The following is a 19,371-nucleotide window of genomic DNA, read 5'->3' as shown; positions in this document are numbered from 1 at the left end:
CTGCACAGCAGTTCGGAGGTCCGCGGCAGCTACGGGCTCATTTCAAATCAGGGTACTTAGCGGTTTCAGTGCTTAGTCAATAGCACCACTGCGGTTCTTGGACACAGGTTGGGCTTCCTTCACGCCTAGAGTCCAGCACTCTGGTGAGGTGGCTCGAGCGTGGGTCGTCCTGCTTCGGGAGGGTCCTTTGCATCTTCCTGGAGCTTTGGCCAGCTTACAGAAGTACTAGACTACAGAGCACTCGGTTCTAGCAGCAAAGAAGTACGGCCAGTTGGGGAAGGTCTTCCAGCCAAGTTCGTCTCGGAGTTGGTTGGTCCGACATACCAAATGAAGAAGTCGTCCCTTCTGGAGCTTCTCTAGTCAATTTGGAAAAGCAGTTTCAGCAGAGCAGCAGAGCTTCACCGGCAGTTCATCGGTCCAGGAAGGCGCAGCAAGCTTCTCTTCACAATGCCTTCGGTTGTTTCTTCCAGTTGGCGACTGTCTTCAGTCCAAGAAGCCTTGCCTTTTAAGCGGATTCTCCCATTCATGCACAGCCTACCTATCCCTTGCAAGTATAGCCAGCCAATCAGGACTGGGTGCATTCAAGTAACAGAGGTGACAAAGGACAGAGGAGGTTCTGGCTCCTCCCAGACTTCCTGCCCTTCCAGACACACTGGAGCCAGAGGTGGGTTTCAGCACAAAGGCAATATTGAAGGGCTCAAACCTGGTTTGGCACGCAAAGTAAAACCCAACTAAGACCTCCCAAGCAAGAAATGGCAAAAGGCGACTGGGGCCATTTTGACACAATGGTCACCCACAGGTGCTATACTGCCGCTGAGGATTCAGCCTGCTGTAGAAAGAAAAGCACAATGGTAAAAACTGCCACCAGCCATTTATTCATGAGTAATGTAAACAATGTTACATGAGTAAATGGGGTGGGGGGGTAGAGGAGGGTTAAGGGCTACTAAGTAACTCCCGCCCCCCAGCACTCCACATAAGATGGTGTGAGCTGGACCTACAAAGAGAAAAGTTAAGTAAAGTCAATTTCACTTTACTATTTTGAAAATTGTTCACCCAAGAAAAGGTATTCAAACTGTTGGACAAAGTTTGAATGCAGTACCCTCTGGGAACACTACAAACATTGATTACAGGTATAGGCAACCCAACCTAAACAATAATTTATCAGTCAGTTTTAAAGCCGCCTTCAGAAGGGAGCAATAGAACAGTAACAAACAAATATACTTCAATACTGTACACTTTGAGTTTCTGAATCAGACAATACCCCTTTGGGATGGCCCACAGAAGCAAACCTACACCCACAGGTGACTTCAGGAACCAGGGTGCTGGGGACATGAATACCTCACTTTTGGCATTCAGAATACTCTTTAAAAGTTGGTAAAAGGCAAAGGTTATTAGAAAACAAGATACCACAAATAGTCCAAAGCAGTGCAGATAATATTAGAGTTCACTAGAAGTCGTTCAATTCAATAGGCTAAGCCAATGTCAATGGGCAAAAGTCTTAGATGGGGGAAAAAGCACTTCTGGTAAGTAATGGAAGTGTCTTCACACAAGTTATTAGCAGTCTTTGATGGAAAAAAATCAAATGTAGGGCTACAAGCTGATTAGACATGTGAGTTGTGGAAGTTACAAGCACTTCTACTGTAAGGTAAGTTCTCTTAGACTTAGTACCTTGGTGAAGAAGAAAAGATGCAGCTGATGACTTCTGTTCCTGTGCAGCTCTGCAGATCGCACTGTTCCTGGGCCTCAGTCGTGGGGACAAGAGGGAGGACGTCTGGGGGACTCCTGCACTGGCACCATCAAAACTGTTTAGCGTTTCAGCTCCTTGCGGTACAGCAAATGGCAAGAAGTGCGGTTCCTTGCTGTCCAGGTGGACTGTCCACACTTCTGGGGTCCCACACTCTGCTGAGGGGGCTCAGGCTTGGTCAGTCCTGCTTTGTGGGAGTCCGGAGGATCTTCCAAAAGCTTTAGGCCAGCTTAAAAGTAACGCACACAATCTGGTGTCCGTCTCCCTTGCTATTCGGTTCCTGCAGCAACTCTGAGGAAATTAAACCAGCTCCGAGATGGGTGTCCAGGTGGCTTACTATGGAGTTGATTGGCCCCTCCACCTCAAGGGTAGAAGTCATCCTTGCAGGGGCTTCTCTGTCAATGCGAACTTGGCAAGTAGTCACTGCAGTAGGGCTTCACCGGGCAAACCAACGGTCCCGGAGTTGCAGCAGGCGTCCTCTTCAAGCTCTTCTTTGGTTCCTTCGTCCAGTGGTCGACTCTGCCTTCCAAGCCAAAAGACTTGCCTTTCATTCAGTTCTCTCCCATTCATTCCAGCCTAGCTGTCACTCACCCAGCAGGGTGGCTGTCCTTGCCAGCCAGCCATTCACCACAGAGTGCATTTGGGTCTCCTAGGAGACTAAGCACAGGGTGTTTCGGGCACCTCCCTCACTTCCTGCCTACCCCAGACACGTGTTTCACTCCTGAAGCCCGCTAAAGGCGAATGAACAAAGACGAAACCTGGTTTGGCGTGCAGAGAAACTCTAGAAGGACCTTTCCACAAAGACATGGCGAAAAAACCGGGGGACCATTTTGTTCAACTATGGCTCTGCACCATTTTGAAAAAGATCGCTCCCGCGGTTAACGTTACCGGGTCCGTGAAGGGTCGCGGTAAATGCAAACCTTGGTAGTTCAAAACAAAACCACTACCACCAGCCATTTCATTGAGGAAAAGGTAACATAAAAAATGTTACATGAGCATTTAGACATGGGGGGATACTAAGTAACCCCTCCAGCACTCTCTTGTTAGAAATGGTGTGCTGGGTCTAGCAAGTACAATGCTAAGTCACTTTCACTTTACTGCTCTGGGAAACGGAAGTTTATCCCAGGGAAGGTATTTAAACCTTGGGAAATCTAAAAGACTTTCCTCTGCCACTGCACTGAGGGTGCTGTGACACAATTGTAAAAGATTATGCCTATGGAGTTTAACTCCATAACCCCAAAGAAACACAACGGTAAAATTCACACAAAAATACACGAGTGGAGGGAAAAAAGTCACTCCCTCTCCAGGTAAAAAAAAAAAATCAAGTCCTCCAAATCCAGCAAAGTTGCTGGGGGTCTCTAAGGTGGAGTGAATTGGCACATTTTTGATGATGCGCCCAACACAAACCTTATGAAAAATCTTCAGTATTTCTGTTTAACACTGCACTGAAGGTGCTGTGTCACCATACAAAATGCCTATGTAGTTTGTCAGACTCCAAAAACAAAGGAAACGGATAATCCAAATCAAAATACATGAGTCAGAAAAAGGGCTCACTCACAGCAGGGTTAAAATTAAAAAGTCCTAAAGTCCAGTAAAAGAGCTGGGGGTGTCTAAGGTTAAAGGGAATTGGCACATAAATGAGAATTCTCCCCAACATCAGTTACCATTTGCTATGGTTAACCCAAAGTGACTTAGATGTTCTGTATGATTTTTGTGTTATGACTGTATTTTTCAGTGTACAAATATTATTTTGTGGGGACTATTGGGACCAACTGTACTTCACTACCAGCCTTCTGCCATTTAGTTAAGCCTGACATAGCTACCACTTTTGGTAGGAAATGCTCTTGCTTTTAAGTTAGTTTTACATCCACACTAAACAAAAAACAACCAACTCCCTTCCTGACCCTATGGGAGTCGAACTCAAGATTCTTGACCTGGTGTTGTAAGGCCTGAAGTTCGTGCTAATGCACTGGATCCCATGTTTGTTGCTTTAAAAAGTGAAACTGAGTTAAAAACAGTAGCAGTGGATGAGCCAGACCGAGACCGATCAGGCAAACTTTGTTTATTGTGACCCTGTTTCATTTCCACTACGTGTTACTTAATTTTCTGCTTTGTTTTTTATAGATGCTGTACCGCTCTTTTTGAGATTATTGCATTCAAACCATCAAAATGTTTGCGAGCAAGCTGTTTGGGCACTAGGCAACATCATAGGTTTGTATTTTGATAAGATGCATCCACTGTACATGCAATATGTTAATTCATGATCACTACTTGGTAATGTTTGCTCTTGCTTGGGAACGTTATATTGATCAAAAGCAGCAAGTTGAAATGCCTATTGAGAAGTTTGTTTTTAATGATTAAAAGATGGCTCAGTGGGTTTTCTTTGTTCAGAAATAAATTCTTTTTGGTGTTTTGTAAGGTGCAAACTTGCAGTAGTAACACTTCTATTGCCAGGAGATATAAACATAAACTGAGACTGGAAGGGGCATTGCATTAAAAAAAGTGAAACCACAAATGTAAAAAAATGGTGCTATGGTATCACTGATTATTATGGGAATGTAGTGTCACACAACAAGGTAGCATTTTGCCAAATTCTTTGCTACTTAAGTAAAACTATTTTAGTTGTGCAAATATTGGTCCTTGCTAAACATGCGAGACCAAATGTGCACTGGCAAGATATTTTTTGGAGTCTAAAAGCGCACTGGTTTCACCTTAACACAAATGACTTAAGCCTGGTGGGTGCATTCTACTTGCGGGTTGCTGCTGTTCATACAGTGATTCAGATTGTTAAAACTCTTCTGTTGTGAGTTCGAGCCGAAGGTTTAGTGTTTAGGACATAACACTGCAAGGGAACTGCTCTCTTTTCTTTGAACATTGGTGTTGGAGATTTATCCAGTTTTATTCTTAATCTCCTTTCCTAGTGAGACCCCCGGCACTTTTAGCTGAACTGCTGGACCTTTTTCTCTTTCCTGAATGAGGCAATCCTAATCCCCCTCATTCATTCTTATTTACTCTTTTGACTTTTGGGAACTCTTCTTTTGTTTCACCTTCTTTTATGGAATCTTGCTTTCCTCCTTATCTCAAAGTAATCTGTTACACTTTTACAGCACACAGCACCCTACTACTGTTAGGGATCGAGGGATACTTTGTATCCTTCCTAAAACTTTAGCCAATAAGAGATTGAATCACACCACCTTTTCTGGAGTGCTAAAGGTTACCTATTATTCCCCCTTATCTCTGCTCCTGTGACTTTTTGGTCACAGTGACCACCCTATAGTTATGGCTGGTGGCAGTGGACATTTTCTACCAAATTTGGTGCTATTTTGTACTGCAGACTATTTACAGTCTCTGTGGTGCACAATAGGGTCACCTATGTTCTAACATGGCAGATCTTTTATATTTCTGTTGTGGTTGTTCTATTGCAGTTCAGTCAACCGACTGGTCTGGCCCTACCGTCCACACTGCCCCCTCGTAACCGATACCTCCCCACCGACCACTCAACCCTCGGAGTCCATCCGGCCACAAGCATCGGGGGGAGGGGGGGATGGGACTGCCATGTTCCATCTGGTCACCTTCAATGCCCGCTCTGTGGCCAAAAACCGACACTGCATCTATGACCGCCTATCCTCTGACAATCCTGATCTCCTCTTAGTCACTAAAACATGGTTCTCAGGCTATCAATCCAGTCCAGCACAAGGCTTTCCCACCGGACTACTCGCTCATCTCCCACAACAGATTTTCCAGAGGTGGCCGAGAAGCCATCCTCCACAATCCTCCCACCTCCATCTCGCTCACCGCAACCCAGCCATGCACAGCTAACTGTGAATCCCTTGTCAGTCTCTCTGCTGCACCCACTCTTTCCTACTCCTCTACAGGCCACCAGGATACGACAGACATTTTGCCAAGTCTTTACGACTCACTAGCTACCACTCTGGATAACCACCGAGCACTACTGGGGGACTTTTGTGCCCAACAACTCCATGACCCAAGCCCTGGTCGAAATGGCAAGCAACCTTTCCCGGCATACCACAAGTCCCATCCACCCTGGAGGACACACCATTGATGCATCTCCAACCTAGTCTGTGTACAGACCCAAACCCCTGATCTCAACAGACCACTCAGTCATACCTTCTCCTCAGGGGCTGCTGAACCCCACAGTCCTTCCAGGGTGTCTCACTCAACCCGATTTTAAAAACAGCCTAGCCCACAACACCCCCTATGGGAAGTTATGTTATGTTATTTTGCACTTATATAGCGCCTTATATACCATTGGTATAGTCTGAAGGCGCTGCTAGGTTGAACGCCCTTGGGAACCGAAGTTCAAGTCAGTAGAGAGTGGGGAGGGTCAAAAGGCGCGTGTGCGCACCGGGTATGTGTGCAGCTGGTGCGTTATTTGTGAAATAGCTGCTTCTTAGCGGTAGGTGTGGTGGTTGATATCAGGGGTATGTGTTCATTCTGGCAGGATTTATCCAGACCGACTGTGGCTGCGTTAGGCCTGAGGAGAACGCCTGGCTGGGGGGGGGGGTGTAACCAGCGGTGTTTACTTAGTGATGGGGAGTGAGCGAGAAGTGTTGGTATGAGAACAGTTATACCGAATGGTGTCATGGTATCTCTGTGTTCTATTTGAGGCGTGATGTAGAGGAGAGAGTAAGCGTGGGGTGTGATATGGAGGGTTTACATGCTCTTCCAAACGTTCCCTCCATTCCAGACCATACTGGAACCAGCCACACTTCTAAATACACATAGGCTGTTTGGTACACTTCTAAATGCAACTTTTCCCAGAGAGGCTATTGGGCACAACTTCTAAATGCAGCTTTTCTCAGAGAATCATTATTTCTATCTAGATGCGATGCAGGCTAAGGTTGAGAGTTCCATCGAAGTGCGGCATATGCTGACAACCACATTTCTGTTTAGATTTGGTGCAGGCTAATCTTTGTGGTTCTCTCAGGGTGTGGTACTGGTTAACATTATACTGCAGGCCATTGAAAGGTAAATTAGAGTGGCAGGAGCTTTCTGGAGTAGAGTAATTGCTCTACTCCCCACCCATGCCAGCACTTAGTTTTGTCGGTTTCTGGTGGCTTCATTGGCTTCCCCTGCTGACACCTGCAGACACACTCTGGAGCCGCCATAGTGGGAGCCGCCCTTGGCCTTGGGGCCCTTAGCCGCAGGGGCTGCCGGGCAGAGGGCTGGTTATGAGATGAGGGGCAGCCAATCACTGCCTGTGGGCGGGATGGGAGGCGGGTTGGAGGGGGAGAGACCAGGAAATGGTGGCTGGGGCTCGTAGGGAATGCAGACACTTTCAAGTGTGTTTGGCCCATAAATGGGCGCCGCGCATCGCTGCTCCACTCACCTGCCTCCGTAATGGGGAAATGGAGCTGGTGTGAGCATGGGAAGTGCATAAAATAACAAACTGTTCAGATTCCCAGCTTTGACTCTGGCGGATATTTGCATTAGGGTGAGAAAGAATTGCATGTTATACATTCCTAAATTAACAATCTTCTCTTCAGATTTACCCACTTGACCTGAATTCCCTTAGCTACTGCCAAGAGGTAGCTTTGCGAAGACTTTTTGGGTATTTCAAGCTTCTTTTTTTCAAACCAATCTTCTGAGAACGCACCTTTTCAGTTCACTGGAAGAGGACCACACTCTTCGGGTTTTCCTGCTAGTTACTCCTTGCTCTTCTTCCCAATATGCTGTAATTACACAAATTGTGATCCCTGATTTCTGGGTTGATAGTAATGTCTCAAGCACAATCCTTCCAGTAAAACTGATTAGGAAAACCTACATTTCAAACACAGAAACAAAGTCTTTGTTAATATGCAGTTTATTTAATGCTGCACGAGTGCAGAAATGAGAATGCTCACTAGTAGGGGTGTCACGGTATTAGTTTTATGATGCTATGATAACCTTCTTGCCAAATGACTTTATAACACGATCGACTACAGAGTGTACCTGACCGGGGGCAGGATGGTGGATCCGTTAGCCATGTGTTAACACGGTATAGCAGGTGGAGTTAACCAATCTTAACAAATATTTTCTAAAAGGTCATAAATTGTCAGATTTATCATCAAAAAGAAAACCAGGCACTCCAGGGCCAGAATTGGGCTTTTCAACCTACTTTCCACTGAAATGCCACCCCTTGCTTCCACCAAACACAAACACACGTGTGGAGAGGAGGAGGAGGAGGAGGAGGGGGGGGGGGGAGGGGGGAGAGCCCTGCTGTGACTGGCAAAGCAAACAATAGCTTTTCTTAAGTGGTCATTTAGGCTTTTAGCTCCCCCATGGGCTACTGGTGAAGATGAACATGTTGCCACCATCTTTATAACCTGCATGCCACATATCAATGGAGGCTGATGGTAGTATAAGCTTGTACACACACACACGCTCTTTATGTTACAGCCTTTAGTCTACTTGCAGGCCAAAAGGTGTTCAGTAATCACGGACATGTTACCCTTTGGTATGGCAGCAGGGAATACCCACAGATGAGTGAATTTTGCAGTGTGACTTATTATATGTAAGTTCAATGAAAGAACCAGGGCAATCACCCATTGTCATATGTTTAGCAAACATTATCCATTATAAATATATAAACCCCAAAGATGCCAACCCAAAGTAAACCCTTTTCCTTCTTGGCACTGTATTTATTCTTCCTATTGCTAACATATTGATTTTGTGTCAGGCACATGTGGTTTATGGAATGGCATTAAAAACTGCTCCATCTGAAACTACTTGGCAGATGGCACATCCAACAGTGCAAGACCAAGACTGCTGTCAGGATGCCTACCCCCGGAGCACCAGGCCAGGCCCAGCACCCCCGGGAGCAGGCATCATGCCCCCAGGTAAAAGCCCAGCGGCCCCTTATAGTGGCTCTTTGGACTCTGTCCTGGCGTCTTTGGCGCCAGGCTCATGTTGGACATCAGTCCTGGCGCCATAGACGCCAGGCTCATAAAGGAAAGTGTTTGGTGCACTTACCTGATGCAGACCATGCTGCATACTCACCTGATGCAGACCATGCTGCATGAAGACCCAAGCCAAATGAGGCTTAGGAGGGACTATTTTACTGAAGGGACTATTTTGTTACTTGGGTGGGGCTGTGGAAGAATACTTACCTAGGACTTCTTCCAAGGCTATTTAAGCCACGCCCGGACAGCCACACGTGCTTCGCGTTGATCTTCATCCCAGCAGCTGAACGCTCACCGTGTCTGCTCCTGCACCTGGACTCCAGCCACGCCTGCCTCGAACCAGGAACACCTGTAAGGAAAGAAGAGAAGAGAAAGGTGAAAACCAAGAACTTATTCAAACTTCTTACCTGCATCGGGATTCTTCAGGCCAGCATTCTTGAAGAAAGACTTCCAATTAAAAGCATTGCGTTGCTCGCTGCAGCGCCGCGCTTCACTCACCTGTTTTCGAGACATCTCCCGGCTCCATCGCGGCTGTCAGCACCAGTCGCCACATGTCTGCACCTAGGGGAGAGAAGAAAAGACAAAAGGTGAGCAGAGGGAACACAGGAGGAAAGCCGAATTTTCAGCCATAATAATTACCGGCTTTTCTTGGTGAACCATTCCACATTTCGGGTCGGCGCCGCTTCGTTGGCAGGTACCGCACACCGGCCCCTATGGGGAAAGGACAAAAGACATTACTGGGGAATTATAAAGACATTTAGAGGGGTCGCCCTCATCACTAACGCACCTGATTTTACCATCGGCAATTTAACCCCTCAACGCATCGCCTTCGTTCTGCACCTGAAAATAAAGGACAGATCACAGGTTAGGAAGACAAACAGGCTCACACTTGAACTTTTGAATCTTCATACTTACGGCGTATCGCTCAGAAAAGTCAAGTGGATTTTGCCAGCGCCATTCTGAAAACCATTGAAGTAACTGGACGAACGCGCGCCCCTGCACCAGAAGCAGGATGGAGAGTTCATCCTTCCAAACCATAAGGTAAGCTTAAACCGGGGGTTTTGGAGGAAGTCGGAGAAGAACGAAGTGGGAAAGTGGGGAGCAAGCACACTATTCTGCAGACAGTTAATCCCCTTTCTCATCTGCAGAAGGATATTCCTACAGGCCAGACAAGCAAGATTTGGGGGTCCTGTTCAATCGGTGGTCCGAGTTCTGCGCATCACGCTTGAAGAGGCCACAGCAACCCAGACTAGACCAGCGCCTCCGTGGGAGCCAGGTGAGCGTTACAACTGCGCAGCACTTGCTTACTGCAGCCTTTCCAAATCAGATTGAAAAGCACACTTAACGGTATACCGATATAAACAATGTGACGGTTATTCTTGTTCAATTGAGTGGTTCACGGTATCTTTTAACGTTATACCATTACATCCCTACTCACTAGAGGGCGTCCAAACTCCTGCTGCAGTGAAAGCACTGTCACTGTGCTAGTGGCTCCGTCGGAAATCTTAACACAGAGCTGCTTTCAGCTTCGTCTGGCCTCCACAGGTCTCCAGGGAGATCCTGAAAATATCACTTTACATGCAGTATGTCAACCTCCGCCTTTTCGTCTTAGGGGACAGCAATGGCGGGGAGGTTCCTTTCGGTACTACTCTTCCTTTAGTAGATCAAGAGGAGCTGCCAGTCAAAGGGGCCACCGTAGGAGTACCAGAGGTGGAAAGCAAGGTACTCGAGGTGCCAAAGCCGCGCAGGCAGTTGCCTCTTTGCCCTCAAGCACTGCCACAGCAGCGTGCGCTCAGTCATGAGGCCATGTCCCATGGTTCGCCGGTTGGAGGCAGACTGACGCAGCATCTTGGAGAATGGCGTGCCATTACTTCAGATGTGTGGGTTCTGGAGATCATAACCAACGGCCACTGTCCCCCCTTTTGGCAGAGGCCTCACGACAATCCACCGTGGAAGCTCTCTTTGAAGCATCCGGATCCGCTCCTTGCGCAGGAAATCCTATCCCTGCTGGAGAAAGGCGCCATAGAACTGGTGCCTGTAGCAGAGAGGTACAAGGTATGGTATTCTCCTTATTTTTTGATCCTGGAAAAAAAACGCGGGATTGAGACCCATCATGGACTTGCGTGGGCTGAACAAGCTCCTCAGGAAGGACAAGTTCAAGATGGTAACACTTTCTCAAGTCCTCCAGGCCCTTCAACTGCAAGATTGGTTGGTGTCTCTGGACCTCAAGGATGCTTACTTTCATGTGCCGATTCATCCAAAGCACAGGAAGTACCAGAGGTTCGCGGTTGGCGACTCGCATTTTCAGTTTCGGGCCCTGCCGTTCGGATTGACACCAAGCTGGTGGTGACGGCGCATCTCAGGATGGGGGGGGGATTCAAGTCTATCCCTACCTGGACGATTGGTTGATCAGGGCACGTTCTCACGAGCACGTCCTGGATCATCTGTCCGTCACCTGCCACTCCCGCCACAAGCTGGTCTTCTCTCTCAATTTAAAGAAGCCCCATTTGACACCTACCCAGGGGCTCCAGTACATCAGAGCAGTGCTCGACACATCCCTGGGGCTGTTCGCCTCCCCAGGTGAGGGTTCATCACATTCTGCAGATGGTGGACAAGTTTCAACGTTCCCAGAGTCTCTTGGCGTTAGAGTTCTTGAGGTTGCTCGGCCTCATGGCATCCTGCATTTTCCTGGTGCCAGAGGCCAGGCTGCGGCTGAGATCTCTGCAATGGGCTCTCAAGATGCAGTGGTCACAGTTCTCCGGCAGGATGTCGGATCCCGTTCAGATTCCGCCCTCGGTCGCACAGGATCTTCTGTGGTGGGCCGTCAAAGGCAATCTGATGAAGGGTGCTCCATTTTGGCAACTGTGGCCGGAGGTGACTTTCGTGACAGACGCTTCCCTCACGGGTTGGGGAGCTTATGCCAACGAGTTGACGGCCAGCGGCCGTTGGTCTCCATCGGAGTCCAGACTCCACATCAATCTGTTAGAGCTGCGGGCTGTCAGGTTAGCCCTGAAGGCTTTTCTGCCATCTGTGCGGGGGATGAATGTCCTGATTATGACGGACAATACAGTGGTCATGCACTACCTCAACAAAAGGGGGGGGATTGCGCAGGGTCACTCCGTTGAGCCGGGAGGCGATGCAGCTCTGATTCTGGGCCATTCAGCAGGAAATTTCGATCTCGGCAATTCATCTGGCCAGAGACGAAAAAGTGGCGGACGCTCTAAGCAGGCAGGGCACGGTCTCATGAGTGGGAGTTGGCTCAGGAAGTTTTGTTGGAGATCTTCGCCCTTTGGGGAACCCCGCAAGTGGATCTCTTTGCCACCAGTGTTAACCGGAAGTGCGAAAGGTTCTGCTCGCGGAAATTTCCTCCAAGAGGAGCCTTAGGGGACGTGTTCGTAAGTGGAGTGGTCCTTCCCACTGCTATATGCGTTTCCTCCAGTCCCTGTAATTCCGCAGGTGTTGCAGAGGTTACGGAGGTTCGGTTCCCGGATGATCCTCATTGCTCTGGCATGGGGCAGGAGAGCGTGGTACCCGGACCTTCTCGACATGTCCATCTGCCCTCCACGCCGTCTTCCCTACCGAGACAATCTGCTCTCAAGGGAGTGCTCTCAAGGGACGGGGGTCGGGTTCTCCATCCAGAGGTCAAGTCCCGCAGCCTTCACGCTTGGTATCTGAAAGGTTGAGTTATAAGGATTGGGACCTCCCCGAAGACGTGATGCTTTCAGCCAGGAGGCCAGCAACGAAAACTCTTTACTGTTGCCGTTGGAGAAAGTTCTGCGACTGGTGCAGGGTACAGAATGTGGATCCTTTCCAATGTTCCATTCTTTTGGTTTGGTCTTTTTTTGCTTTCCTTAGCCCACAAGGGCCTGCAAGTAGGTACCATTAAGGGTTACCTGGCGGCACCATCTATATTCAAGCGCTTTTCTGAGGCATGTTCTTATTTTAAGATCCCTTTTTAATCTCCAGTTTCTAAAAGGGCTAACTAATGTGTTTCCTCCGTCGCCTTTCCAGGTGCTGGGATGGGATTTTAACTTGGTTTTAAAGTTCCTAATGGGAGCTCCGTTTGAGCCGTTACATTCTTGGCCGTTGCAGCTTTTGTCATTTAAAACTGTATTTTTAGTTGCGGTTACTTCAGCACGCAGAGTGAGTGAGTTGCAGGCACTTTCTGCCAAACCACCCTTCACTATGTTCCATAAGGACAGTGTTGTCCTTAGGGTGCAGCCTTCTTTTCTTCCGAAGGTTGTCGGAATTCCTTCTGAGCCAGAAGGTAATTCTTCCGGCGTTCCATCCTCCTCCACATCCTGGTAAGGAAGAGGAGAGGATTCATAGGTTGGATCCTAGGAGAGCTTTGAGTTTCTATCTCTCACGGATGTCCCGGGTCAGAGTGGACGATCAGCTCTTTATTGGTTATGCTGGAAGGCGCTTAGTTCAGGCTATTTCCAAACAGACCTTATCCAGATGTATCATTTTGACGATATGAGTGTTACCGTTTGCCGGGAAAGGACCCTCCAGTAGGCTTACGGGCTCATTCTACTAGGGGTATGGCTGCCTCCACTGCCCTACAGAGGGGTGTTCCGATTCGCAATATTTGCGAAGCAGCCACATGGGCCTCTGTCCATACTTTTGTGAAACATTATTCATTGGACTCTATCCATGGGCAGGATTTGGCCTTTGGTAAGGCAGTCCTCTATTCTGCAATGTGATTGGGCATTCTAAATTGATGCAATTGTCAATTCTTTTCCCACCTCCATACGTTAGTACTGCTTTGGGAGTCTGTCAAAGATGTGGAATACGTCAGAGGACACAATCCCTTTGAAGAACACGTTACTTCTCTTACCTGGTAACGTTCTTTCGATGGGATGTTCCTCTGACGTATTCCACATCGTACCCTCCCTGCCTGCCCCTCTACAGAATTTCTTATGCGATTGCAGCTTACGTTTCCGCAAGGCTTTCTGTAGTCATACTGGTAGGAGATTGGTGCCACACGTTCTGGGGGGAATAAAACTACAACTGAGGCTACGGGCGTCGTGTGTCCTAGGTATAACATCCAGTGACGTCTACCATCGACAGAGGCCCCCGAGGGACAGCATATCGACACAGGACGCCTACGCCGAGTTTTCCGAAGCAGCACAGCTGTGGTCATTACTGTCAAAAGATGTGGAATACGTCGGAGGAACATCCCATTGAAAGAACGTTACCAGGTAAGATAAGTAACTTGTTCTTCTGTGCTAATTCCCTTCAGCCTTGGAGACCCCCAGCTCTTGCTGGACTTTAGGACTGTTCATTTTTATCCTTTTCCCACACTAGAGTATTTTTCTCTGATTTGGAATCTGTTTTCTTTGTTTTTGGAGTCTGAACTCCATAGACATCTAATTTTGTATGGCGACACACTGCACCTTCAATTCTCTTTAAATTTCTCTTAAGGTTTAAATACCTTCTCTAGGGTGAACTACTGTTCCCAAGAGTAGTAAAGTGAAACTGACTTGACTTACCTTTTCTCTCTGTAAACCCAGCACAGACCATCTTGTGTGGGGTGCTGGGGGGGGCTACATAGTGGCCCCTTTTGTCTACTTATTCATGTAACATATTTGATGTAACCTTCACGACTTTAAATGGCTGCTGGCAGTGGTTTATTTTTCCTACCATTGTGCGTTTTTACCGTAGGCATAATCCTCAGCTGCAGTATAGCACCCATGGTGCCCCTTTTGTCAAAATGGCCCGGTCTTCTTTTTTTTCTCTCTTGCTCGAGTCCTGTCTTGGGTTTTACTCTGCACGCCAAACCAGGTTGAACTCTTTTGTTTATTTTGCCTTTGGCAGGCTTCAGTGCTGAAACCCACCTCTGGCTCCAGTGTGTCTGGCAGGGCAGGAAGCGAGGAAGGTGCCCGAAACTCCCTGTCCTTAGTCTCCTTGGTAACCTGAATGCACCCAGTGCTGATTGGCTGGCTGTCATCGCAGAACAGCCACCCTGCTGTGAGTGACAGCTAGGCTGTGCATGAATGGGAGAAACCTGCATAAAAGGCATGGTTTCTAGGACTGCAGGCAGTGTCAACCACTGGACGAAACATTCGACTAAGGAATCTGGAAGAGAAGCTTGCTGCACCCTCCTGGAGCATTGACCTGCCCTGTGAAGCCCTGCTGCAGTGCTGAAGCTCCAATTTTGAATCGGCAAGAGAAGCCACATGACTGAATACTTCCATTTTAGTTAGTTGGACCAGCGAACCCCTAGACTAACTTTGCTGGAGGACCTTCCCCAACTGGCTGTACTTCTTTGCGGCTGCAACCAAGTGCCAGGGGTCTAGAAATCTGTAGTAGAGTGCATCGTCTTTAAGCCGAACCAGAACTCCAGGAAGATCCCGAGGACCCTCCCGAAGCAGGACAACCCAAGCCAGTCGCCGGACCAGAGTGCTGGACTCCATAAGGCAGGGAAGCCCATCAAGTGTCCAAGATCTGCAGTGGTGCTATTTGCCGGTAGCTGAAACCGCAAACTGCTGCTGAATTGAAAACACCCTGTGGCCGCAGACGAACTTCAAACTGCAGTGCAGGAGTCCTCCAGCCATCCTCCCTCTTGTCCCCACGACTGAGACCCAGGATATGCAAGACTGCAACCAGAACAGAAGTGTTAGGCAGGATTGTATGCAGTACACTTTGGGACACTGCGCCAGCCTTGTCCTCTTGGCAATAGTTGACCCCACCTTTTGGTATAAGCATGTACTACACAAGATGGTAGCGTAACTGAGCAGCTAGGCTTATCTCAAGAGGGCCAATGTGAGCTGTAAGGTTGTAAGTTTCACAGCAACAGTTATTCAAAAGAACTCTTAGACTTAAGGTTTCGTGATTAAACAATTATTTTATTATACTGTCGATTATATAAGCCTTCTTCAGAAGGGAGCAAAACATGTAACACTTATAATATACTTCAAAACTCTTTCTCTAAAGCAGATGATACCCATTGGGGATGGCACACTCTCTTCCTACACCCTTAGGTGACTTAAATAGCTAGGACACTGTGGACATTAATTTATTACTGGCACATTTAGAGCAAAACTAAGTTTGGTGTAAAAGAAAATGTTTGGGAATGCAAAGTAAATTAACCCTTTCCTGGGGGAAAGGCACAGGCATAAAGTCGGAGATAAGCAGAGTCTCTCAGGGAGCCAGGACAGCCAATGTTAGTTGAACAAAGTCTAGGGGAGCTGGAGAGATTCTTGCAGGTAAGTAAGTCTTGCACAATGTTTTAGAAAAAATTGTATAAATAAAAGATCACTGAAGGGCCTCGAGATATTTAGGCTTGTGATGGGCAAAGCTGCAAGCAACTCTGCAAAAGTGCAACCAAGACAAGGCTCAACTGAGAGCTAGTAAGGCTACACGACAAGAGGTAAGTAACATCTTAATTTACAGTACCTTTGGTTTGAAGAAGTTGATTCCAGCTGCCTTCTGTTCCAGTTATAGGTCTGCAGGTCTGGTGTTCCCGCACCTCAGTCGTGGGGACAAGAGAGGACGTCTGGGGACTACTGCGTTACGAATTCAAGGTCGGCGGTTGGCTACCATACTGGACTTTCTTCACATCTGAGGTCCAGCACTCTGTTGAGGTGGCTCAGGCTTGGGCCGTCCTGCTTCCTGGGAGTCCAGAGGATCTTCCTGGAGCTCGGGTTCGGCTTATAAACGAGCACTCGATTCTGGTGTTCCTCTCCCTGGTAATCGGTGCCTGCAGCAGCAATGGAAGTACAGCCAGCTCCAAGAGGATGTCCAGATGAGTTTTCTTTGGGGTTGATTGGTCCCACCAACCCAAGGGGAGAAGTAGTCCTTGCAGGACTTCTCTAGTCAAGGCGATTTTGGAGCTTCAGCACAGCAGCAGGGCTTCACCAGGCAAACCAACGGTCCAGGAGTTGCAGCAGCAGTCTCTTCCAAGTTCTTCAGATTCCTTCGTTCCAGTGGTCGACTCTGCCTTCCAAGCCAAAAGCCTCACCTTTTATGCAGGTTTCTCTCATTCACTTGCAGCCTAGCTGTCACGCTCACAGCAGGGTGGCTGTCCTCTGAGGACAGCCAGATAGTGAATCCCCTTTGTGTGCATTCCTGTAACCAAGGTAATTAAGCACCAGGAGTTTCGTGCACCTCCCGCACTCCTGCCTCTGCCAGACACACTGGAGCCAGAGGCAGGCTTCCGCAGTGAACCCTACCAAAGACAAAAAGAGCAAAGGGACCAAACTTGGTTTGGCGCACAGACTAAATTTCAAGAAGGACCTTTGCAACAAGAAATCACAAAAAAAGACTGTGGCCATTTTGACAAAATGGGCACCCATTGGTGCTTTAATGAGGCTGCAATTGCAGCCCACGGTAATGACACACAATGGTAGTAAAAAGTAAACCACTGCCACCAACCATTTCTTTTAGAAAGGGTAACCTCTAGTTAAATGAGAAACTAGAGAAAGGGGATACTAAGTAACCCCTCCAGCACCCGATTGTAACAATGGAAGTATAGTCCATTTCACTGCTCTTGAAAACAGTAGTTTAACCAAGAGAAGGTATTTAAAGCTTTGGGCAATCTGGAAGACTTCCCTGTGTCACCTGCACTGAAGGTCCTGTGCGACGCACTGTAAAAAGATGTCTATGGGGTTTCAGACTCCAAAACTAAAAAACTGTGCTCAGATCAAAGAAAAATACATGAGTGGGGGAAAAAGGTCTCACTCTCAGGATAAAAATTAAAAAGTCGAGCAAAGGTACTGAGCGCCTCTAAGGTAGATTGGAATTGGCACGTTTCTGAGAATTCTCCCTAACAAGAAGCCAGCTGGATCCTCTTCTTCAAACATAAGCTACCGTCTTGACTAAGGGGTACTTACATCTTTTGTCTGTAGCTTGCATTATCTCACTGGAGACTTGCAGTAGCTGCTTTTTGCAGAGTTGATCTCAGCTGTCTTTCACAAGCCTAACAACTCGTGACGCAACAGTGATATCCTTACAAACGCTAGAAACTTTGCAAGACTTTGATATCTGAAGAAGTGCCTCAGCTCCATAGACATTGTTCAAATTGACTTTGCCTGTCCTGGCTCCCTGCAGACTCTTCTGACCCATTGATTTTGATTCTGATTCTAAATGTCCCTCAAAGGTGGTGCAGAAGTTAAGTTGTATTTCTGGGGAAGATCTAATTTAGACTTCATTGGGAGATTGAAAAGTACTTGCATGCTCTGAGAACCTGTTAACCTTTTTCCTTCCATAAACATTTCCCTTTCCACAACCTCAGAATTTTACCAAATACAAAGTGATATATAAATGCTGTCCTAGTAAATGAAGTCACCTCGGAGTATAGGAAGTGTGTATGAAGCATCTCTCACAAATATCTACTTGTTTATATTGATTCTGAGAGTGTTATGAAGTGTTTTTGTTGCATATTGCCCTTTTTTAAAGAAGGCTTACTTAAAACTGACCATTAAAAAATAAATATTTTACTAGAAAACCTTGAGTAAGTATTTGTATAATTGTATTTGTGGATTGCAATGCTACAGTTCGCCTCTTGAGGTGTCTAGCTGCTCAGTCACTCCACTAACTTGTGTAGTACAGACCTATACCAATAGTTGGGTTAGCTAATACCAGAATGACAAGGCTAGTGTAGCCTTCCACAGGGTTGCTGCATACAAATTTGCCTAACTACTAGTGTGCATCTTTACCGCAGGCTGAGCCCTCAGCTGCAGTACAGTACCCATGCGTGGCCATTTTCCCCAAAATGGCCCCATCCTTTTTTGCCCATTTTGTTTTTCTTCTGGGCTTTTATCCTGTTGATGCAGGTTTGAATCCTTTGTGTTTTGCCTTTGGAGGGCTTCAGCCCTAAACCTGCCCAGGCTCCAGTGTGTCTGGAAAGGCAGGAAGTGAGGGAGGATCCCGAAACCTACCTGTGCTTTGTCTCTGGGTGTGCCTGAGTGAAACCCGTCCTGTGTGATTGACAGCATAGGCTGTGAATGAATGGGAAATAGCATAAACAGTGAGCTGTTTGGGGACTAGTGGCAGGGTTGACTGTAAAGACTGGAGGGGGGGGGGTTATCTGTACTCCTGCCCTCTATATGACAAAATAAAAGCACAGAGCACCCCATCCAAGATTCTCTATAGGTTAGCAATGGACGAGCAATCCAGGCTTAAGCTCTCAGGAGGTGATGCGGCTGGTTCTTAAGTACAGTTTAGTCCCCAAGCTGGGAAGAGGGTGCTTAGCCAAGTCCTCTCGGATCAGTGCTCAATGGCATGGCAGCTTTCAGAGTGTGTCGAAGCGAAACGGCAGTTGACCTTCTTCGTGCTCTGCTTTTGAGATTAAGCATCAGTTTTGACTTCAGCTGCTGAACGATTTCTAGCAGCGAGAGGTGCCCAGATATACTGTTCTGTCTCTCATTCAATCTGCTGGGTCACACTCAGGCAACCAATCACTCAGTAGGGCATTCATTCATGCAAGCAGGCAGCCAGCCAATCAGGCTCAGTGCATTCAGGCCATTCTCCTCCCTCCAGACACTTGCAACAAGAAATGTGTATTGGGACAAGTACCCAGCCATTCAGCACTCCACACTACATTCATACCAGTTACGGGCAGGACTGTCTCATTCATTGTGTTACATACCAGAAACCAGACACCCATAACATGAGTGCATATTGGTCACACACTCCATTCACCCGGGTCCCACCCCAAGAGTGTACCCACAACGTGCTCTAGCCAGTCTGGCCTGGACGTCCCCACAATGCCATATATGGAAC

At 47.5% G+C, this 19,371-nt stretch overlaps 1 protein-coding gene across 1 annotated transcript in view; it reads left to right on the top strand.

The window, feature by feature from the left end:
• Positions 1-19,371, top strand: part of KPNA4 (karyopherin subunit alpha 4) — a 422,537-nt gene that overhangs the window by 157,524 nt on the left and 245,642 nt on the right. Inside the window, exon 8 of the mRNA XM_069618469.1 lies at positions 3,869-3,955. Within this exon, the coding sequence (XP_069474570.1) occupies positions 3,869-3,955 (87 nt within the window). The remainder of the gene's footprint in view (positions 1-3,868; positions 3,956-19,371) is intronic.

Source organism: Ambystoma mexicanum, chromosome 10, assembly GCF_040938575.1.
Source record: "Ambystoma mexicanum isolate Mex_15411 chromosome 10, UKY_AmexF1_1, whole genome shotgun sequence".
Lineage (NCBI taxonomy): Eukaryota > Metazoa > Chordata > Amphibia > Caudata > Ambystomatidae > Ambystoma > Ambystoma mexicanum.
This window is presented reverse-complemented; position numbering and strand designations above follow the sequence as displayed.